Source organism: Cheilinus undulatus, linkage group 23 (assembly GCF_018320785.1).
Source record: "Cheilinus undulatus linkage group 23, ASM1832078v1, whole genome shotgun sequence".
Classification (NCBI taxonomy): domain Eukaryota; kingdom Metazoa; phylum Chordata; class Actinopteri; order Labriformes; family Labridae; genus Cheilinus; species Cheilinus undulatus.
The window spans coordinates 1,636,733-1,661,099 of record NC_054887.1 but is presented as its reverse complement, the minus strand read 5'-3'; the positions used below and the strand labels follow the sequence as shown (position 1 = coordinate 1,661,099).

At 38.7% G+C, this 24,367-nt stretch overlaps 1 protein-coding gene across 1 annotated transcript; it reads right to left on the bottom strand.

Moving 5' to 3' along the window:
- Window positions 1-3,839: 3,839 nt before the first annotated feature.
- etnk1 (ethanolamine kinase 1) lies at window positions 3,840-23,525 on the bottom strand. Its single transcript, XM_041780473.1, has 8 exons — window positions 23,237-23,525; window positions 19,928-20,187; window positions 19,176-19,316; window positions 14,172-14,314; window positions 7,956-8,039; window positions 7,706-7,866; window positions 4,256-4,329; window positions 3,840-4,083 (listed from the first exon to the last, which is right to left on the bottom strand). The coding sequence occupies exons 1-8, from the start codon at window positions 23,381-23,383 to the stop codon at window positions 4,011-4,013; spliced, it is 1,083 nt and encodes a 360-aa protein (XP_041636407.1). The 5' UTR covers window positions 23,384-23,525; the 3' UTR covers window positions 3,840-4,010.
- Between the last annotated feature and the right edge of the window lie 842 nt (window positions 23,526-24,367).

The window sequence follows — 24,367 nt, the reverse complement described above, 5'->3', positions numbered from 1 at the left end:
ACTACAAAAACATAGTTTATCTAAAAAAGACTTTAAGTGTAAAAACAACAAAAGATAAGAGAATTTACTTTGTTCCACTCGTCAGGAGACAGAAAATAAAGACTCAGATAAGGGTAAATAGACTTTATTTTTCATAGTATGTTTACAGTGTTGAAAAATGTCTTTTTATTATTACCTTTACCCCAACTACTAACTTCAATGCAACTTTTAGAAAACAAAGAAAAAATAAAGAAGTCCCTCTATGTACATTCATTCACATTGGAGGACGAGCAAGGACCTTATTATATCTGTGTGCTGTACATATAAACAGAGAATTCAAGACTTTTTACAATATCTAAAAAAACAAACACTGAAATGATGAGGAGGCTCATTTTAATAACTTCACTGAGATTAGTGAGGTGTGGCTATGCTTTCAGTTACACCAGTGAAATTAAATATTTCAGCAATATTATCTAGAACATTATAAGGCCTTCCAGTTCAACATACTGCATGAATTTGTGTTTTATGTTTAAAGCGCCGACAGAATCAACTTCCACAGACTCAACATGATCCTCCAACAAAGACCTGACTGGTTTCTTAATCCAAGCATTTTGTATGATTACAAAGATTTTCACACTTTGAATAAATTATGTCAATAACTCAAACATCGTCATTCTTCCTTTAATATTGACCAGCATATAACTGCCATGATGATATAAAGTCAGAGGTGAAGTAACAGGCCTATCCTTCAATCTTAGAAACTCCACATACAAAATAAGCTTTCACATGTGTACAGGTAAATCATTTACTATCTGCTCCTCAGCTACAACTGCAGGATTGTGGACAATCCAGTCTGTTCAGTAAAGGTCTCTGGACATGGCTTTGCAAACAGCAGAGACTATGGGGGCAAACACTCCACCAGTAAACAAGGAGACACGTCCCACCACTCTATATGTGATGATTGGTGACCCAGAACCTGTCCAACACGTCGTCACTTCTCTTTTCTCTACGCTTTATCAGCTGCATCAGCAAACATTCACACTCAGCTTTAACAGTTCCATTTAAATAAGTATAAAAGAGCCCACAGCTGTTTCACTTCTCCTCACTGTGCTACATGAAAAACGTTACAGTGTGCAATATTTACAGGCAAAAGAAAATGTCAGCACTTTGGTGTAGGCTTGTAACCAAGATGGACAAGAATGCACGTCTAAAAGGCCTTTGGAAGGTTTTAAACTGGTGATATTTAACACAGAGGTTAAAGGTGACAACTAGAACATAGAAGGAGCTCTTCCTCCTCTGGAGTTCTGTTTCATTTTAAAGCTCAACAAAGAAGCTTCCAACGTTGCCAAGTTAAGACAACCAACTTTCATTTCTTCTAGAAGTTCTGCTTGTCCACAGAACTTTGTGTTGGCGAATGGACGAGTTCCACCTGGACTAGGCCGGCCACACACTACAGGATTCTAAGCCTGATTTGGGGCAAGATCCGCCTCCCCCCTGACGATTGTGGGGGCGTATCCCGAGTGGCGCCTGTCGCAAACGACTATTTGTCTGAATAGTCTGCATGTGTGTGGTGTCACATGATGGTGTTGCTGCTCCAAATTGCATCGTATCCTCCCAGACCCAATCGTAAAGTGTTTGATAATTACGGTTCTAGGTCGCAGTGCCTGTGACGGAGTACCCACAACAACCAATGAGAGCAAGCAGACAGGGCAGCGTCACCGCTCATAGCCATAAACACAACTGTAGCTTCACTCTAGAGCTGAGCGATTTGGAAAATTAATCTAATTGAAATTTTCTTTTTTTTTTTTTTTACAAAATATTGCGATTGCAATTTAATATGCAGTTATTTCTGAAATTCCTAATTTCCTGTATTTTCCAACAAAAATAACCGATAATTCATTATATAGTATAGCCAACACAATATTAGATAAAACTAGGGCTGAACAATTTTGAAAAAAAATATCTAATTGTGATGATTTTGACTCATTTTGCAAATTGGATATGAACTGTTGTATTAAAGGGAATGATAATCTTTACATAATTCTAATATTTAACAAGAAAAACACACAAAAAAATATGACATTTTTTGCACACTATTCTTAAAATATGCCTCTAGAATAAATGCATGATATGTGATGCGTAACGTCTCTGCTGCAAGAAAAGTTTTTAACCGGTATTATTAGCACAAATTTCAGGTCAAAGAAATATTCCACCTGGACTGCATGGTGGTGCAGGGGTTAGTGCCTGGTCAGGGCCATTCTGTATGGAGTTTGCATGTTCTCCCCGTGGGTGTGTGGGTTCTCTTTGGGTACTCCTGCTTCTTCCCACCAACAAAAACATGCTTGTTAGGTTAACTGGTGACTCTAAAATTTGCCGTAGGTGTGAATGTAAGCGTGCCTGGTTGTCTGTCTCTATATGTCAGCCCTGCGATTGACTGGCGACCAGTCCAGGGTGTACCCTGCCTCTCGCCTGATGACAGCTGGGATAGGCTCCAGCCCCCCCCGTGATCCGTAACAGGATAAGCAGTATAGAAAATGGATGGATGGAAATATTGCACCTTCTGCGATTTGAAAATTGCAGGACAGTCTGTTGTGGAGGGACAGTAAGAGGATATCAACAGTCACGTGATCACGCAAGGTCGCTGGCAGGTCGGCAGGTGTGTGGTCTCCAGTGATCTGGCAGACTTTTCTAGTGTGTGCGTTCAGAGGATTAAAGATGAAAAATGGTCTGAAATTGTTCTTTACGTTTTTAAAATCATGTCATTTTTAAAAATCGTCTAGTGTGTGGCCGGCCTTAGCAATCCAACAACAAGCAAAGTCACATCATGATAACAGAAGTGAATAAAAACTGTAAAAAAAAAAAAAAAGGCCAGTCCTTAATTCATGGAAGCTGAAGAGCAGTGTTTGTCCTGAACAGATTCATTCATACCTTCCCTGACATGAAACAGACAACAGAACGGTTTGGTCTCATTTTGTACAGTATGTTCTACAGAGATGTCACAGTGAATCAAGTCCCCCAACGCTTCTGGCTTACATTATAAACTACATCCAAATTTCCTGTTTAACTTTATGAACATGGAATGTTCAAATTACAGTGAGATGCAGACTTGTCCCCAGTTAAGATTCACACGAAACCCCAAGGGTCAAAACAAAAATGAAAATCACATTAGAGTGAAAACGTCCCTAAAGTCACATGAGTGCTGAGTGAGTCCAACGATTCAGCTCCGGGGGATTGGGGGGGTGAGATGTAAACACAAGGCGTTCTCTCATGACCTGATGTTTCTACCTTCACTTTAGAAAGCCAAAACACAGAAGCCATCAACAGCGACAATAAAAACGGGGCTTTTCTGGAGCGCTCCCCATGCAAAGGATGCTGGGCGGAAAATAAGGGCGAAAACACAAGAGAGTCACAAGGCAGGCCGCAAGTTTTATATGTGCTGTTGATCGCATCACAAGATAAACTAACGGCACTGGCCTTTTCATGTTGGCATTTTTAAGCTTGATTACTCTGCAAACAAAGCAGGCTTTGTATTGCTGTTAAAATTGGTCGATATGTGGGCTGTCTCTTTATAGTTCTCTCCATAGATGAGCTTATGAGGTGTGTTAAGGAAAATAGTGTAGTGGATGGTTTTAGGTACTTGCTGTGAAGGGAGTAACATCCTAACATGTATTTAGAGTCATTCATTAAAAGCTGCTTCCAGAAAATACCCACAGACACGCTAATATCCTAATGAATAATTAAATTAACTACAATTAATTTAGATGTGTTGGCTTCCCATTAGTGCAAAAATTCAGTCCCTACTTTCACAGCACATGTGATTTGTGCTGCCCTTCAGTTTACGTAAGAATGACTGCATGATGGAAGATTGCTGTCCTTTTATCGATAGAAGGAAACTGGAGGCACTGAACGAGACAGACTGAGTCTGACTCCTTCATTCAACCCCAAGAGGGCGCTGTGCAGTCATCACAGGAGGCACAGAGCTGGCTGAGGGGAGGAAGAGCAGATGAAGGAAAAAAGAGGGAACTGGGGCTTTATTCTGGTAAGTTCAGCGCAGCCACCTCTGGTTTCATCTTGAAGTACTGAGTGAAGCGAAGGACTGCATATCTGAGAGCAGAGACACAGGGAGAAGAGCAGAGTCATGGATAAGATAACAGTCTGACATCTTTGGGGGAAAATATCAGAGGCTTACAACAAACAAAAGTCCTAACTTATGATTCAGCAGCTTAATCAGCCTATCATAACACAACATTAATGATAAAGTTAATTCTAGACATACCCCAAGAAGTCAAAGTCAATGGTGGAGAACTTGGCCTGAATCAGAGCCCAGAGCCCCCAGAAGAAATGGGATGCCTAGGCACAGAGACAAAAAGGATGAACATGAACCCACAGTCTAAAAGTAAAAGCTGTGACTAATTTACACAACACAGTTCACTCAAGCATGTACAAAAGCAGCAGAAGCCCTATGGCAACAAAAACAAATAGCTGACACAGAAATACAATTGACTCCACTCACCCATCCTCCACTTTGCCCTCTTTTCTACTTCACAGTAAACAATGCGCAGCGGGCTCAGGGGAGAAGACAAATCCTCATGAGGTATACTCGCTGTCATTAAGAGCACCTCCCATATGGTACGCCACATAACAAACATCCTTCACTCATTTCCAGAGCAGGTAGCACAAGTTTATAGCCCACATCACTCCGAGGTCTGTTTAACCCACATCACACTATAATTCCTTGTTTGCTAAGCCATCACCTGGCAACAGGCCTGGAAAATCCCCTCAGAAAAGGCTGCTGGAGGCTAGAGGTGCTCTTTAAATGTTAAATTTATTTATTTTGATTTTACTTGTGGACAGAATGGTACAGCATTCACAGCAAAAACAAGAGACTGATGGAAAAAAACATTCAGTGCATCTCTAATATATTTAAGTGTCAACTGATAATTGATGGCAGATCTATCTAGTACAGCAATACTCAACACGTGGCTCTTTTGTAAGGATTTGTGGCTCTTTTATGTCCAAATTTGAAATATTTTTCCCCCAGAAAACCATATAAAAGGGAAACTTTGACCTCAGAATTATCTAGTACATTTTTTCCCTACTTTTAAACAGCAGGCTTTAATATTCAAACTTAATTGTCAGCCTTTATTTTTTTGTCTGTATATTTCCATTGGCCTTATTTAGAATTTTCTTTCATTACTTTAATCCCATTTTTGCCCTTTTCACTAGTTTTTGCCTTATATCCAGCTTTTCAAAAAATTGCATTTCTTGCCAGTTTAAGGTGCCTCTTGCCCTTACATGCCACTTTTTCTCATTTCCCTCCACCTTTTTGCTGCCTTTTGCAAATGTTAGTCACTTTTCACTCATTTTTTGCCACTTTTCTACCATTATTGACACCTGTAAGTCATTTTTTTGTCACGTCTCACCCATTTCTGCCACTTCTTCTCCACATTTCTGGTCCCTTTTCACCCACTTTTCACTGTTTTTTGTGGCTCTTGCAAAGGTATTTTTCAACACTTTGGCTCTTTGGCTGAGCAGGGCTGAGTAACACTGGTCTAGTACAATTCATGTCTTTTGTACCATTTGCACGGGACGAGTATTACCTCTGATAATTTGTGAATTACCCCTGCTGCCAGTGTTAGGTGCAGTGCATTCACACAGGAAAAGTCTGTAATGTACTTGAATTTACTGACATTTATGAAGGAAAACAGAAGGGTGCTGCATGGCAATGAAATGCAGAGTGAATGTTTATTTCTAAAGTCCAATGCAATGATGTGCCCATCACATTCTGCAGCTGACGTTTCCTAAATGTGTCCCATACCAACTGTTAACCAGAGTTTAACAGACAACATAAACTTCAGTGGTTTTTCTTTATATATATATTCATTTATTTTCCAACATTTAGTTGGATCTGTAGCTGTTGTCCATGACTGATAAACTCGTGAAATATCTCCTCTAACTTTCATTATGCATCAAAGTCATACAAGTCACCTGTGAGTATCTGCAGCTGATCAGACAGAGGAGGACATAGAAAGTCAAGCATTCCCTTTTGTTATTGTATGAATATTAAATATAAACCTTATAATATTAATATAAACCTTTCCCCTTTTAACAGTTTTAATGCTAATGATAATAATTAATGATATTTTTCTGCACTTTGGAATAGTTACGCATCCACAACAACCCCTCACAAGCAGATCAGCTGTTTATTATATATAAAATGATGTCAATCTTTATGAAACTTCACAGTTTATAAAGACAGTTCACATCTCATTTTGCCACAGCGCCCCCTGCTGGCATTTTTTTTAACCCTTTACCTACTGAGGTAGCGCTGGTGATCTGTTCTATATGTCTAGAGTTTTATTACCATAACTCTGTCAAAGTTTGTCCGATTTGAAAAATTCCAATGGTGTTGGAAAGCTGAGAATTGTGGGCATGCGAACATATATGGTTCATTACGGTACTTGCAACCACATAACGTGGGCATTCATAACAATACACCAGAAGTTTGGAGAGACAAGAGACAACTACACAGATTCTCAGCACCATAACTTCTTGAAAGTTTGCTCAATTTAAAAAATTCCAATGCTGACAGAGAGCTGAGAATCTGTGCTTTCTGGCAATATATGATGTGTGGTATATATTACAGTAATGTCGAACAGCACCGCGAAAAGGTCAGCTTTGCAGAAGACCAGTGAGAAAGGAGAGTGAAGGAAGAGAGTAAAAGGAAAGCGAGCGAGAGTGGTGTTTTGTTTTCAAAAAAATAGCTTTAGATAGTGGCATTTGTGCGTGTCTGTGGTTTATTGCACACATTTCTAATGTCGGGAGACCATCTAGAAAGGTAAAACAGCCGCTACGATTCATAGAGGAGGACAGCGATTTGAAGGATGCATCTTCTGAACTGAGGTTTAGTATAGTTCTCTTTTGCACACCCAGAGTCCTAGACTCAGAAAATGACTGGTGATTGTTCTAAACATGTATAGGTTCACATTTCAAATGTCCAATCAAAACTTCATGAGCAATAACAACATTTCTTCTCATAAAAGCCATGAAAAACAAATCAGTTTTTGTTTTTCTTCTTTTAAACTGCTTACAATTCCATATAATGTGCAATAATCATTAAACAGATGTTGAAAAGTCAAGTTCAAGTTCTCCTGGGAAAAGGGACCAAAGCTCTCAGACTTAGGCATTTCCTGATTACTTCACAGCCAGAATAACAAAATATGTCCAAATCGCCATTTTTAGCCCCAGTAGGTAAAGGGTTAATGTAAGGATGCTCAAAGGAGGGTCTGTGTGGTCTCTCTGTCGAGCTGCAGCGCACTGCACAGGTTTGCTACATGACTATTACCACACACGTGGGCGGTCGCACCACTCCCTGACGCTGGGGCGCGAGGGTCCTTCAGTGCTGCTTGCAACCCAAGTTACAAATTACCATCAGTCCCAAGGTAATACTGGTCCTAGCGTAGTGATGCACCAATGTATCAGCAGACATCGGCCCTGACAAGCAACGCATCAGTAAATACTGAAGCATGAATCAATCTCATAACCCATGTTTAGCTGTTGTTAAGGATCAATCCAATACTCCCATGTGGTACATCTAAATCCTGATTCAGAGAAGTGGTTATCTGCCATAGTCACCTGTTTGACCAAGTCTGACTTTAAAAGAACTGCCCATATAGACTAAACAGGTTTTTTTTCTTTAATGAACATGTGCACTTATAATCCTTACCAAGGCGAATCGGTTGACTTGGACATAAAGGATCTCCACCTCTTCATCAGTCACTTCACTTCCCTGTCCTTTGTGCTCCTTATAGGCTTCCAGGTAGGAACGAAGCCACTCCAGCTGAAATGCCCGATCTGGGTAGTGACTATAATCCACCTCATTAATGCCTGCAACCCATAACAATGCACCCATTAAATATGCATGGATCATTTCATACACACAGCATTATAAAAACATCTTTTTAAGTTACACTTACCAGCAAACTCATTAAAATGGTTCCCAATGTCGTAGGCTTGGTAATTGTACCCAGCATACTCGTAGTCAATGAACTTTACATTACCTGGAAAGAGAAGCGACATTTTTAGACAGAGACACAGGAAGCAAGCATGACATGATTATACTGTGTTTTCCCTTTCCAGTACTCAGAATGTCAAGGCTTTTTATCTTTTACACACTAACGCTCTTCCTGTCTGACTGGATTGGCTGGCTTGTTAGCCAGCTGAGGTGTAAGGAGTAAGAGCTTGCATTTTGAGACAAGGAGACTTTAGCACAGAACATGTAGTAAAAGGGAATAAAGAGGGACATGATTAGTCTTAAAAGTCTCTGACATACACTATCTACACATGCAATACAACGTTGTTTTTGGACAAATACAATCATGCTGTGAAGACTGAGTGAAGCTGCAGACATTCAACATACAGTACAGCATTTACTCAATGAAAGCTCTTTTACAGCCTCTTTATTTTGTATGGTATTCTAAAAAAGAGGTTAGCGAAGACCAACAAGAGAAGAGATCCTGTATCGTAGGGGATTTATGAAAGGATACTGACTTTAAGGAAATTCCTCACTTATAAATAAGGATGCTGATAAAGTGAGATTTTTTCCTTAATTATAACTAATCTTTCTTAACATGGGTTGTTCATTATTTTTCAGAAGCACACTATCATCTGCTCAGCAGTGACGACCTGTAATCAGTGCTCAAGTTATTGTTGACCAGACACTGGAGTAGATTTTAGTCAATGAATTTGAGATAACACTGGTGACAGTTTCTATGACAAGCCTATAATACACTGGTGATCAGTTACATTCATACAAGAGCCAGCTTTTTTCTTTTTCACATACAGAAATAAATACGGATTGTGGTCTAATTAAAATATTTTTGTTTAGTTTTATAATCTTTCAACTGCCTTTAGCAGTGAGATCACTCCTGATCAGCTATCCTGCAGCCAGCTACAAGGGGGCAGATGAGATATTTTGGTCTCATTTATCTGAGGTTGTCGTCGTCCATAACTGTGTGTGATGCCAGTATACTGTGTTGTGATTGGTGAAAAACAACTGCAGGAAACTGGTCTTCTTTTTAAGGGAGGGAGAATTCAACTCTTACAGAGATAACACTTTCAACTGGGCCCCAATCACCAACTAATTTGAATAGTAAGTGCAATTGTCTATTAATTTCTCAAGAATAAGGTGTAATTATTACTTTGTTATAAGTTGGCATTTAACCAAGTCATAACTCTGATATTAAGGAATAATTTCCCCACTCATAATGTATGGACTATCAAGTAATTTTACGTAACACTTTGGCAATTCTCTGGTAATTAGTTGGTATTTTACCCTTACCCTAACCCTGAAAATTACTTTAAAATTATTCAGGAAGGAGTTATTTAACTTTAGAGGGCCAAAAAGTAAAAGTACCTAGGAATTATCAAGCAACTTAAATTGAAAAGTATCCACTTATTTTACAGAAATTGCTTGGTAAGATACCACCTAATTACCAGAGAATTGCCACAACATTACCAGGCTTAGGGTTAGGTATAATACCACCTACTTAGCAGAGAATTGCCACTATATTATGGGGAACTACTTGATTATTAATACATTATTACTAGGTAAATCCTTTCTTAATATTACAGAATTATTACCACATAAAATGCCACCTTATTACTGGATAATTAGCACCTTATTCTTGAAAACGTCTTGAAAACTACACTTGCTATTATTTTAAAATGACAAGGTAAACAGGACCCACTAAACCAAAGTGCTACCCTTAAAGATCCTGAGGTGGAAATTTGATGCAGAAAATTCAGCTTTACTCACCAACACGCTGATGAGAAGCTGTTTATCGTGCATCATATTTGCTTAATAATGGCTGGCGGGTGGATTTCTAAAAACAATTGATCAAATGTTGACTCATTCCAGATAAAACATACATTTTCCACTGCATATTGTCTGAATCAAACACTCTTCTGGGGGCCAGATGAAAAAGCTGTGGGGGGCTTGATGATGATCCCTGCTTTATTAGGTAAAAATGACACATACTGGTCATGGTCTTGGATACAATCCAGAGGAGAAAATGTTGATAGAAAATTGTTTGGGAGCTAAATTGACCTATTTAAATAAAATAAATAAAGAAAGGAAGAAAAAGATTAGATGTACCAGTTTTGGTTTCAAGACAACAACAAATAGCCTGCTGGGATAGATTAGCAGAGACGTATTTTATTGCAGCACATGAAAAACAAACTGTTCTAGGGCAAAATGAACCACATCTGTTTTTTGGAGGATCTTTGTTTCTGATTCATGCTTAGAAGGAAAAACACTGGGTGGAGGTAATGTTTTGAAGAGAAGACATAGAAAGCATAAAGAAACAGGGAGGAAAACAATGAAGTGGTGAAAAGAAAAGCACAGTAAGCTGGTATGCAGTTGTGCAGCAACACAGTGTTTGACACACCCAGAACTCTGTAGCTGGTACTGGAACAAGAGCTCCTGGATACACACCAAACTTAATGACACACCTATTTATTTTCTTCTGATGTTGGAGATTGCATCATATAACATGCAGATGACCCAAATAACATTTCCAAAAAAGATTTAAAAGCTAAAATCTATAAAATGCATCCAAAAAATGTCCCTTAACTGCATGAAATGAGGGTGAAAGGGTTGCTGAAAGATTAAAGCTTGTGCGTCTTTAACTTGAAAGAAAGGAAGTGTCAAAGAATGTGCTGCTGTCCATCTGCACTTCTGACCACTGAGAAGATAAGGTGTTTGTGTTAAAGATGAACACAGCCTTTCATTTGTGAATGGACTGATCTCAAAATACAAACCCTTACATTTACAGCCCAGTCGTGAAGCAACATTGACAGAATTTGTACTAACATAATACTTAGTTAATTCTCTGCTCTTAGACTTTGTCTTGTTTGGGTCTTGGATAAATTCTTTGCCCTAACACATGGAAAATTAGTCTTTGAGTTGGTGCTGGACTACAGAGAAAGACACTTTGAGGTGGGTTACCAGCCGTCGTGTGGGTCCTTGGGGGACAAAACTCAACACCTCCAGGCAGTGGCTATAGCCCCCCCTGTGCAGCAGATGAAAAGGTTGGGGCATACATCTTTCACACATGCTCACTCTCTCACTGACATTATTTGTCTTTGATCCATTCTAAGCCCCATGTGCAATTTTGCAACATCAGGCCCTGCAGCAAAACTTCCCCTTTTCCTGTTAAAAACATACAACCTAGCCCCTCCTCCTCACAACACTCCCCCTCTAAAGCCCACTTCCCATTGGTCAGTGAAGAACCCAATAGCGTGACACCTTTGCTGCTTTTGCAAATGACATATTTGAGGCTTCCTGTTGTTTGCTGAGCTAGCAATTGGAGCAATATGTATGCTGATCTTTTTGGTAAAGCAAAAAGCACGATTTGGAGGCTACAGGATACAGTAAAGTCAGTCTAATAATGTGCACTACATATAATTTCAAGCATCTTTGTTAATCTGACCAAGGAAATGAACACACCGCACCATTTATATTTATGTTTTTGCACTAAGAGGAAGTGGCTGCTTCTCAAAAGTGACATTTAACAAAAGTCGAGTTTAATTTGGTGACAGGAAGGAGGTGAAGTAGTACAGTCTCTTCACTGAGAGTTCGTTATTCATGCTGAGTTTTTCCACCTAAAGGGCTGAGTTTACTTCGACAACAGATTAAACATCTTTGGAGACCGTGGTTGTAAATATACTCATGTGAAAAGGCCTTCTCTTCTGCAAAAGGTTGCAGTGTGAAAAGACTTCTCTGGAAATACTTTAAGCTTTTTAAGGATGAAGATGATACTTCGCTTTGTAGCTGTTAAAGATAATAAATCTCAGAAAAAATTTGGCATATTTGGAATACAAGCTTGGCTTTGGCAATTTTACATTACCAGGTGTATAAAGTGCATTTACTGAGGATTACAGTCATAAAAGACTATTTAAAGCATGGGTGTCAAACTCACGGCCCGGGGGCCAAATCCGGCCTGTGGTGCAGTTATACCCGGCCCACCAGATCATATGATATTTTATTGTAACTGGCCCACCAGTATGAGGTCTGCAGATTTCCTCCAAAAATGTGAACTTGACCTTGATGATTTATAATATCCTTGTTAACTCATAAAAATTAGAAAAAGTTGACAGTAAAAATAATTTGATAAAAAGTCAGGGGGAAGAAATTAGTGTTTTCTCTTTATTTTCAATTCTGCATCTCACAGTTATGACCAGTAGTTATGGTTTTGACTTTTTATTTCAAATTTTAACCTTTACATCTCATAACTTTGACTTTTTATCTCATATCTTTACCTTTTAGATTCATAATTTTAAAGTTGAAATCTATTTAGACCTTTTAAAGTCATGATTTTGACTTTTATCTCATGTTTTTACCTTTTTTAACTCCCAACTTTGGCTTATATCCCAATATTTTTAACCTTACAAACGCATGATTTTTAATTTTATCCCAGTTTTCGGAACTTTTAAAATCATGATTTTGACTTTTATCCCACGCTTCGACCTTTTTCAACTTCTTACTTTAACTTTTATCTCATTTCTTACCTTAAAAATGCATGATTTATAATTTCATTTCATATTTTGACATTTGAAAATCATGTTTTCAATGTTTACCTCACATTATGACTATTAAAAATTATGATTTTGAATTTTATCTAAGTTTTTGACTTTTAAAATTCATGGTTTCAATATTCTATCTCATATTTTGACTTTTGAAAACATTATCTTGACTTTAAATGTCATGTTTTTACCTTTTAAACTTATGAGTTGGACTTTTTATTTCAGATTTTGAGTTTTTAGCATATCATGTTCACCTTTTAATCGCAAAATCATTTATCATCAGTGCCAGGTTTTTTACCCCCATAATTAATTCCTGGTGAAAATAGGGTTGACCTTTAATGGTTAAATCTTGACCCTGTTAGGCCCTCAGGTTAGACCTAAATTCAGAATCCGGCCCCTGCTGTGATTGAGTTTGACACCCGTGATTTAAGGTGTAAAGTACTGATATATATTTCTATAAGATTCAGTGTATTTTGAGCCAGTTGTCAGTAGGAACATTATAGATTATCATGACACGATCAGGTATTGATGCTATGAAATGGAACATGTGGAATAAAAAGCAGCAACAGGAAGGAGAATTACAGCATAAAGCATAAAGCAAATGCAGTCCAAAGAAACATCCGAGTAATATCAATATCATAAGTAGTCTAGCTCTGGGAAACTAACGGGCAAGTAGCATTGAAGGATAACGTAGGAACGTAGCTCCTACTGCTACCATGAACTCATCCCGATTAGCCTGAGCAGTGTGGGCAGACTATGCGAGGGCTCTCAGAGCTGACTGTGCGTGAGGATTGTCTCTCCCTCCATTGCCTCCCCTGGGCAGGGCGGTGCAGCACAGCCTCAGCTGTCATTCCTGGGGGAGAAAGGCTAGACACAAGGAGCTGTGAGAAGGACCCCACCCCTCGTCGGGGCTTACAGCTCTTCCCTCCCAAATCCCACATACAGAAAAAACCCTTTATCCTCCCGTGTATGCTCACTGTCTAAGCCTGTAATAGTTTCTGTAAACATCACAAGACTACAACAGTTCAGCTTATTGGTACAGTCAAGTGGACCAGCAAACTTAAAGTTGTTCAGTTCTAGAGTTAGCTAAGAATTCGGCCTTAGGACAGACCTCTTGACTTTTAAACTGTGAAAGGCACAAAGTAAATGCTGTCATAATAACTAAGAAAGGGTATCTGTTATGATGAAATGGCACGTTGTTTTCAGGATGGTAACAGTGGTTTGACATGTGTGATTTCACCGCAGAATCAGAATGACAGATAAGACAAAGTCAAGGGAAAATTCAAACAGAGAGCTTTACTTCAACAAGGCCAATGGTTTATATTACATGGGGTAATTGGGTGGAGTAATGCTTGGTTGTGTTTAAAATGAGGATTCCACTTGAAGCAAGCCACCATATATCAGTGTTGTCTTGTCTGAACATTCTAATTCTACGCCTAAAAACACAATGTAAAAATTGACAATGCGTGAAGAATGTGACAAGCGTGAGCAAGTGCCCCAAGTGCAATCCTACCTGAGCACAGGAATTGCAGGAATGCGGTTCACACTAGTTCACAAAATCAGTCACACTGCTATGTCTATTACGCAACTGTGGAGTTGCTACTCACCAGCCTCCTGGTTATAGATGATGTTTTTGCAAAGCAGATCATTGTGACAGAGAACTACGGGGGAGCCCAGCACCGACAAGCTCTGCTGGAGCCACACCAGCTCTTCTCGGAGGCATCGTGGGCTGGGCACCTCCTTACACAACCTGAGGGGGGCAGAGAGTCAAACACGATGAAGAATGTACAGCATCCGAGAGAGGTAGGAGGCTTGAGTCTATTAGTAGAAAAAAAAGGGAGGTAAAGTCAGAACTTTAACTTAAAGTAGACTTAGAAATAGAAGCTACACAGAATACAACACATGAAGCATGAGCAGGGAAGAGAAATACTAATTATGGAGTCAGACCATTTCAAAATTGTGCAATCTCACCAAAAATAATCACAAACATAAGAAATCACATGATCTGAGTACCAGCTGTGCTATGATCAGTTTAACTGTAAAACAGCGCTGCCCAGCAATACAAAGCACAACAGTACCTTTGGCCAATGTCATATTTCTGCTAAGATCTTTCCAATTAAACCAGATGTTTTTACTTTTTCTTGTCCTTAATATGGCTCGTTTAAAACAGTACATCCTGTTTGCTAAATTAGGTTGTATTGCACGGGTGTCAAACTCAAGGCCTGGGGTCCAAATCCGGCCCGTGGTGCAGTTACACCTGGCCCACCAGATCATATGATATTTGTATTAGAACTGGCCCACCAGTATGAGGTCTGCAGATTTCCTCTGGTATAAAAATGTAAACTTAACCTTGATGACTGATAATATCCCTGTTGAGTCATAAAAATTAGAAAAAGTTAACAGTGAAAATAATTTGATAAAAGTCAGGAACATAGGGAAGAAATTAGTGTTTTCTCTACATTTTAAATTGTGCATCTCACAGTTATGACTAAAAATTATGGTTTTGACTTTTTATTTCATATTTTAACCGTCACATCTCATAACTTTGACATTTTAGCTCATATTTTTACCTTTTAGAGTCATAATTTCACATTTTAATTCCTATTTAGACCTTTTAAAGTCATGATTTTGACTTTTATTTCATGTTGACCTTTTTCAACTCCCAAATTTAAATTTTATCTCATATTTTTACCTTAAAAACTCATGATTTTTAATTTTATCTCAGTTTTTTGACCTTTTAAGATCATGATTTTGACTTTCATCTCAGTTTTCACTTTTAAAATTCATGGTTTCAATATTCTCTCATATTTTGCCTTTAAAAACAATATTTTGACTTAAATGTCATGTTTACCTTTGAAACTTACAAGTTTGACTTTTTATTTCAGATTCTGAGTTTTTAACTCTTCATGTTCACCTTTTAATCACGAAATCATTTATCATCAGTGCGAAGTTTTTTACCCCCATAATTCATTCCTGGTGAAAATAGGGTTGACCTTTTATGGTTTAATATTGACCTTGTTAGGCCCTCAGGCAAGAACCAAGTTCAGAATCCGGCCCCTGCTGTGACTGAGTTTGACACCCCTGTTGTACTGTTACAGTAGTTTCAGCAGTTATGGCATATACAGCTCATATAGAGCAACACTTTTGTAAGGCAGTATTCAACGGAGATATTTTTAACCATTAAATTTTCCCAAAAAAGTCCTTCATTATTCCTGTTCATGAGAAAAAAAAACTAAATGCATGTAAGTACTAGGGCTGGGCGATTAATCGCAAATCAGATTAAATTGCAATATGGCCTGCAATATTTCTTTAACTTGAAATGTATCAAAATACCAGTTCAATACATCAATTTTTTTGCAGTGGCAGAGATTTTATGCATATCATACAAACATTCAAGAGTCATTTTTTTTATAATGGTTTACAAAAATCCTCCTTTTTGTGTTTTATGTTTGTTTTTCTTAATCAAAGTGAGTGACATAAAAACGATAATGCCCTTAAACAAAGCAAATGACATCACATTTGCAATACCAGCAAAAATAGTGAGCTCATTCTATCTAAAACTGATGAAGCCTAGCGTTACTTCACTAAAGTCAGCTACCAGCTGTGATCAGCTGGTAGCCAGCCTCACCTCCTCCACCCCAGCCACCTCCTTTATAGCTCAAAACTTGTTGCACCCCCATATTCATATGCTACTATGCTACTATGGATGAATTGCTTTGGAAATGATTTGTTTTAAATACACTTGGTCTTTATTTATGGAATTATTTATTGCTTGAATTTGTCGAAAAATACACAAGATTGACCCAAATTGCAATTGCAATATTTGGGGGAAAAATCAAAATTAGATTATTTTTGCAAATCGTTCAGCCCTGGTAAGTACGAGCTCTTTTTAAATGTATTTATTCGGTTTTAAGTGTAGATGATCAGCTGTTTTTTTCTGACCTTACATGCTGGCATTCTGAACAGCTGGACAGTCAACACTAGGGCTGGGCAATTCCTTGAAAATTTGATTAAATGGCAATAAGTCTTGCTGCAATTTTCAAATTGCAGAAGTTGCATTATTATTTAACCTGAAATTTGTAGCAAAATGCTGGTTTAAATTTTTTTAGCAGCAGCAGGGACGTAGTGCATTACATAACATGCAATCGTTCCAGTGCCATTTTTTATAATAGTCTACAAAAACATCATACTTTCTTTATTTTTGTACATTTTTCAGATTAAATGTGATGATGACATAAAAAATATCATTCCCTCAATACAACAATTCATATCCAATTTGCAAAATGAGTCAAAATTATACAATTAAATATGTTTTTCAAAATTGTTCCATTTTATCTATTATTCTGTTGGTTATAATATAGAGAGATTTACTGAGTGTGTTTGTTGGAAAATACATAAGATGAGCAACTTAAGGAATAATCACATATAAAACCAAATAGCAATACTGGAGAAAAAATGGCACTTAGATTATTTTCCCAAATCATTCAGCCCCAGTCAACACCACAATTCAATTCAGGCTTCAGTCATTGTGTCTAAAGGCACTGCCTCTCTTTAACTGGATTTTGTTACAGCGAAGATACACCCCTTAAAATACTGCAGCTGTCCATCTGAAGTCTTTATCCAACACGGTCTTACTGTGCGAATATTTGGGTGGCCTTTATGGGAATGAACAGCAAAGATGATGTTTGTTTTGGATGCACTTTGGATGCCAGCATACCAAAATGGTAGTTGTTCTTCCTGCATAATTTTCCTACAGGCCACACTTTATACAGAAAAGTGCCCAGAGGGTAACAGACCAATAATAATCTGAACTTAATTTCCTTGGGATGTGCTGCATGCACTTTCTGTGTTGGTCCTGACACACGTAAAAGGCAGAAAATCATCCATATTTTTCAGAAGGGGACATTGTTGATCAGTGAAACAATACGTGTAATCCTTTTCTTCTGAAGCCTATCTTTGCCCACATTGAATAGTAAATTCATGTGAGAAAAGGTGGATGAAATGCAGTAAAAGAAGGCAAGAAATCAGCCTTTGTACAAGGGGCACATGGTCTGCCAGGTGAGCTACCACAGAGCACCCGAAGGCTTTTAGCTTATGTAAGGTTATTACAAGACACTGAGTCGCTGTGCTAACCATTCTAATATTAATGAGCATTTCCACTGCACCAAAGTATGAACCCCACCTCAACTTCTTATTTACGTAAGTGTGTGATTTTCTTGGCTAAAAATAACTGTTTTGTTTCGGGTTCTGCTCTTTCATGCTTTCTCAGAAACTTGTAGTTCCCTCAGCTGTTATGAAAAACACCTCGCTGTAATGAGAAGCCAACCATGCTGAGAGAGAGACAGGAACTACTTCCACAGACATGTGAGACGAGTAAAACTGATAGTGAAAACACTTGTGTCGTAGCAGTTTAAATGGGAGTGTGACTGATAAGAGAGGTCTGAGCTCACAGTTCCACGTGGAGACAGCCAGGAACAGTAGCCGTCTATAAGCAAAGCCATGTCTTCACACAATAAACATAAACAACAGTAATGTTTTACTTATCATTAAAAGTCAGAAAAGTTACATGTCTAAGAAAAAGCGTTGCTCAATTAAATTAAAATTGTCATTTTAGATCAGTGGTGGCTGTGAAAACCATATTTTATAGTGACCTGAATAATAACCACTCTTATCAGAGAAAAATTTTCATTCATTCGTGTAGTATAAAGCCTTCTTTAAATGGAAATTACTTTTGTTAAAAACATCATTAAATGGGTTAAACATTGCTAAAATAGTTAATAATGGAAAAAAATGGTGGAAAAGGTGGTGAAATTGGATTTTTAAAGAACATAAATGGGTTAAAAGTGGCAAAAAATTTGATAATAGTGGCAAAAAAAATACCAAAATTAAGTTAAAGTGGCAAAAACAGGCACAAAAAGATGGAAAAGGGGATTAAAAAGTGGCTGAAATGGCTTTAAAGTGCAAAAAAATGCAGAAATTAGGTGGAATGGGATGAAATTGATATAAACTGGCAAACATGGTTTAACTGTGCTAAAATGGGCAAAAAGGGGTGTAAAAACTGGTTGATGGAGGCAATAATGGGTCAACAGTGGCAACAATTGGCAGAAAGTGGCAAGAATTGGTTTAAGAGAGGCAAAAACGGGTAGAAAAAGTGATTGTAAGGGTTTAAATGGACAAAAATGGGTTTAAGTGGCAAAAGTATGTTAAAATTGGCAAAATTGGTGTCAAGTAGCAACAGCGTAATTTAAAAAATATTCTTAGTTTTTTAAGGCATCTGGTGACCCCCTCTCAGTGTCTCACGACCCCATGGGGGTCCCGACCCCAAGGTTGAGAACCACTGTTTTAGATTACTAGTATAATAAAGATCCAAAAAGTGGTATTGTTCTTTATTTTAGCTGTTTTAGTTGTTTTTTAAATCAGCGGCTAGCTCAAATCTCGCATTATCATCAAAACTCATAAAGCCAATTCAAGAAGCAGTTAGCCAAGCATGAGCTTGATGAATGGAGAGAATAAAAGTGCATCAAACTTTCAAACATTCAGTGAGACTTAGAAAAATTCAGACAGCCTATCAGCCCCTCCTGACTTCAACAGTATCTTTGGTTCAGCCTCACCTGTCATTCCGCTCAGGCTCCTTCAGGTACTTGGGGATGAGAGCAAAGTATTTGCCCATCTTCAACCACAGGTCGGACTGAGGCACCCAGCCATTGTGGGCATGGATGACATGGTACTTGGCCAGCTGCCTGGCAATGAGCCTGGAGGAAACAGAAATGGGTCAGCCTGAGATATAACAAAGCGGAGCAGAAGCTTTGGGTGTGGTTATTAAATGTCAAACCAGATCCAAAAATAACCTGAGGAGGCAAATGATCACTTTGTAAACGCATAAAGGAGCCAAAAACTTTATTAGAAAGTTCTGCACATCTATATAAAACACACTGACTAAAATTCCAAAAGTAAAGGTTCGATTAGATGGAAAGCTTTCCCTTAGAGAGACCTTAACTTTAATGAACCTGTTCAGGGAATGTGTATGACTGCTATGAGTAAATCTATGAATTTTACAGACTTCAGTGCACCGACAAGAGTGAGTAAATGAGGGTAGGAACAGATCAGACAGCTGTGATAATGTGTACATTTAGAAAAGGGAAGCGGGAGTAGTCAGGAAAGATGAAACTAAGAAAAGAAAGATTTTTGAAATTACAGGCACTTTAAGTCTTGTGCTAAAAACAGATGTAAACGGTAACGTTTACTTTATGCCACAAATGGCCTCAGGGTGAGGGTTTCCAGTTGACAAAATTAACCCCTATGTCAGCTGACTTTACAACACCTGTGAAGACCCTATTCTGTAAAATAGAAGATGTTCTTTTACCTGAAAACAGACTGGCTGCGAATGTCCTCTGGCTCTAGGGCAGTTCCTTGCAGAAATTCATAACACAGGCCATTGTTGAAGGTACAGTACAGGCGAGGTGCACAACGGTGTGCTTGTAGTACTCGAAAACTTTTCACCTCATTCTCTCTGTCGACCAACAGTTCTGTTTTGTTGCCATAGATTCGGACCAGAACTACATCCTGCATGACTGGACCCACATAGCAGCCGAGCAGCTTATTGGTTATCCCATCTGTGAAAAACTGCAGAGACACATAAAGAAGAGTTAAACATGGGTGAACAGGGAAAATATAAGGTATCTTTTGTTCAATCTAGCCTCATGCTAACAGACTAAGGGAGGACCATTCACAACATCACTCAAATTCAGATTCAGACAACTTTATTGACACAAAAAGGGCAATTCATTTGCATCACACCTGTGTCCACACACAACACATGGCTAAAACACATCATCACTGCCAAATCAACAAACAGAGGTGAGTGAAGAACCACAAGGTCCAAGATAATTACATCGGAAAATACCTTCATAACAATGTCAATAAATAGACATCTACAAGTCCTAGCAGTAAAGAAATTCAGTTGAATGATTAGTGCTATCAGGGTTCAGTAACCTGATAGCAGAAGGAAGTAGGGGTTAGTTTAACTCAAAGGTACCTAGTAACGACAACCTGAAGGCATTACAGTAAACTCACAAGCCAAAACATGATGAAGTTGGCAGATCATGTTCATTTCCTTCATTTTTCCTGAATCTCCCACAGGTAACACAAGTCTCTCTGCGTGACTCAGATGATCTTGGATCTGTCCTTAAAAGGAACCCTGCATGACCAGACAAGTTCATCTTGATGGATAGATATTTTTGTCTCTCAAATGTATATTGAACTAAAAAAACTCACTAAATATCCCAGATATCAGCGTTTTGAGTAAATTTGAGCTCATAAACTCACCAGGAAGCCGCCATGTTTTGGTCTGTGCTGAGTAGTGTGACTACACAGTGCTGCAGTGCTCCTCGGTTGTTATGCAGTTACCATTTTTCAAGATGGTTTTCTGTTGTAGCTGTTGCTGCCATAACAGCTTGTTTTGTCTGCCTGCTGTCAAAGCTCTGTCATTCCTCCTAAGTTTTACCTCAAAAAACCTACAAGTGACTGGATTCAGTGTATAGAGGAAGTGTGCAGGGAGCTTTTCAAAATAAAAGCAGTATGTACATATGAAGGGAGTTTCTCTAAAGAAATGCTAAAGTGGACTTTTACTTTGAAAAGCACAAACCGGAAGTGCTTTCATTCTGTGTTTACCTTTATCTGAACCGTGTGGAAACAGAAAGCCTCATAAAGAGTAGAAGTTCGGGGAACTACTTTATTAAACAGACACATTTTAGCTCGTGGCCTTCATCTGGTTCATCAGGAAACAGATTTCAAACATATTCTACTGATATGGATGTAAATATTTGCTACAAGACGGTAAATATGGCTCTGTATTTATCATTTCCCTGTCTTGATGAACAGATAACTGCTCATGGTGCAAATATAAAACAGAAGAGACCTCAAATTTTAAAATTCTCCATGTGTGAGACGTGCTGCGTTTCTGAGATGCAGCCCTAACACTGTCTGCCTGTCTAAACAGCAGTTACTGTATGGGAATGGCGAGGAGCGCTGTGACTAAGTGACGTCACAGCGCCGCCGCGGACCAAAACATGGCAGCCTCCTGGTGAGTTTATGAGCTCAAATTACTCAAAATGCAGATATCTAGTGAGATTTTTAGTTCAATACACATACTAGAGACACAAATATCTATCCAACAATATGAACTTGTCTGATCATGCAGGGTTCCTTTTAACAGTGTTATTCAGGCTGTTTTTGTCCTTCACTGACAAACTTTTAAACCATGATATGATAAAGAGAAAACAATAAGAAAGGGCTTTTAACAAATGAAAAATCAAAGTTCCATAAAATTGTCTTGTTGACAATCAAATTAAGTGTCTGTTGTCCTCACTTGACAAGAAACTCAGTGTTAATATCAAACTTTAGTTGACAAAGTTCTCAGGTATCTTAGTCAAGATAGTTATCATCACACTGACTCAGACAGGGCAGAACCATTATCATTCTCCAAAACCATGAAGCAGAGATAGGAGGCATTGTCAACATTGTCATCAGGCCATTATACTATTTAAGCACTGTGCCAGAAAACCTGCGTTGTTTGAGTACTACTCCAGCTCTTGGAAGTCTGGATGAGGCAAAGCCTTTGAAAAAAGGGAAGAGGAACGAATTAGGCCATGTCTGGTCTGATTTATGCTGAATGTCTCCGCTGTGAAGCTTGGGACATATCTGGAGAGAGGCGGGGGCTGCTAGCATACCAGCCCTAATTGTTCGCTCTATAAGGGACTCGGTGAGAAAAAGAGGACTGTCAGGAATTTGATTTTGCAGGAGAAAGCAATGGCAGGCATTTACTGAGCTCCCACTTTGCTCTCATTGATGAATATAGGGAATAGTGGCAGGTCATGTGACCATGCTCTCATTCCTGTGTTTACCATGTAGAGCCACACCCCCCAGTTTCTTACTGGAACAGAAAACACACTTTCTGGGAATCTGCTCTGTTAAATACCCATCAGTGTGCTTCAGGGGATAATGTATGACACACTGTTTGTTTTCCTGAATGCTTCTTTTTAAAACGTCTGGGTTCACTTAAGGAAAGTCAAATAAAACATGTGCTTGTTGGAGTTAACTTTTTTTTAAACGTCAATAATGTTTCCTCAACCAGTAAGTTAGACCATTATGATATATATACCATATAGATCAGCGTCTTAATTCTACCAAGACCAAATGTGCTTTTATTTCCACTATCCCTCACAGAGATGTGATATTCATTACATAATTATAGCCTTAAGTATGAAGTTATTGAAGGAACAGGCTGTCTCAAACCCTCGCAGTGTTTGATCATAACCAGAGGTGACGCAGATGCTATAAAACATTAACGTCGTTAACCCTAATAGTGATAGACTATCTTCACAGAGGCTGTATAAAGGGTAAACTATCAACCATTGAGCGGCTATAGTAATATTTCCTTCGCATATGTCACTAATATGATCATTATTAATTCATGGTTTTGTATTCCCTCTGCAACCATGATTAATTTATGTTTACATCGAAGTAAAGCTAGCGACCTAGCTTAAATCTATCAACTGAAAACGGCGCTAGCTTACAAGTTTTCTCGATTTAAAGTATTCCAACAACAAAGAGGGGGTTAAAATAGTTACGTAAGGATAGACTGAGATATGTCATACTTATAAAACAAAAGTACCTTCACTTTGACCTCAGATGGCTTCCAGTTTGGTCTCAGCTCCTTGATCAGCTTCAGAGCTCCGGATCTGTAGTCGGTCTCGTCAACTGTCACGTCTATTTTAGGCACAGCCGGAGCCTCGTCGGGGACATGAATGTAATTGGCCATGGCTGGATCTGGTCTTCGGAATTTCTTAAACTCAAACGATAACTGCGCAGCAGACAGAGGCGATCTGTGTAATCTATGAAAATGTGACAGCGGTTGTTAGTATTTAACGCAGGAGTAGACGGTGTGCGGCAACGCCTCTCAAAAAATCCCACCCACCAGAAAAAATGTTCTCCCGGTGCATGCTGGTAGTCGGGTGACTCAGTGGGAGCGCATGTTGAAAACGCCAGCGCTTACCGTGGGCGGAGTTGTGAGATTTAAAGTACAATTACACAGAAGACACTTTACGGAGAAATGTCAAATTTTATGCTCGTCTCCATCAACAAACAAACACATGAAGTGAGAGGATTCATACATGTCAAAATGATAGATCTGAGTGTCAATTCACAGTGGTTTTATAAGACGGTGGTTCATGGGAACAACATGCAAGCATCCACTGAAGGCTGACGTAACGAACTATGCTGCAGACGTCAGATCCGTAGTCTTCTTGAATGAAATAAGCCTGGCCTGAGCAGTGAAATGTCAGAGCTGCAAAGGGGGGCAGAACGACAATATTAAAGCTGCAGAAACAGGTAGTCCAACAACATTAGAGCTGCAAAGACAGGTAGTCCAACAACATTAGAGCTGCAAAGACAGGCAGTCCAACAACATTAGAGCTGCAAAGACAGGTAGTCCAACAACATTAGAGCTGCAAAGACAGGCAGTCCAACAACATTAGAGCTGCAAAGACAGGCAGTCCAACAACATTAGAGCTGCAAAGACAGGCAGTCCAACAACATTAGAGCTGCAAAGACAGGTAGTCAAACAACATTAGAGCTGCAAAGACAGGTAGTCAAACAACATAAGAGCTGCAAAGACTGGTAGTCAAACAACATTAGAGCTGCAAAGACTGGTAGTCAAACAACATTAGAGCTGCAAAGACAGGTAGTCAAACAACATTAGAGCTGCAAAGACAGGTAGTCCAACAACATTAGAGCTGCAAAGACA

Excerpts from the sequence above, each read along its gene's own strand:
- etnk1 (XM_041780473.1), bottom strand. The coding sequence starts at position 23,383 with ATGGCCAATTACATTCATGTCCCCGACGAGGCTCCGGCTGTGCCTAAA. Across the intron at positions 14,315-19,175 it reads GAGCCTGAGCGGAATGACAG|GTTGTGTAAGGAGGTGCCCA; the intron begins GTGAGGCTGAAC and ends TGCCCCCCTCAG. Across the intron at positions 7,867-7,955 it reads CCATTTTAATGAGTTTGCTG|GCATTAATGAGGTGGATTAT; the intron begins GTAAGTGTAACT and ends TATGGGTTGCAG.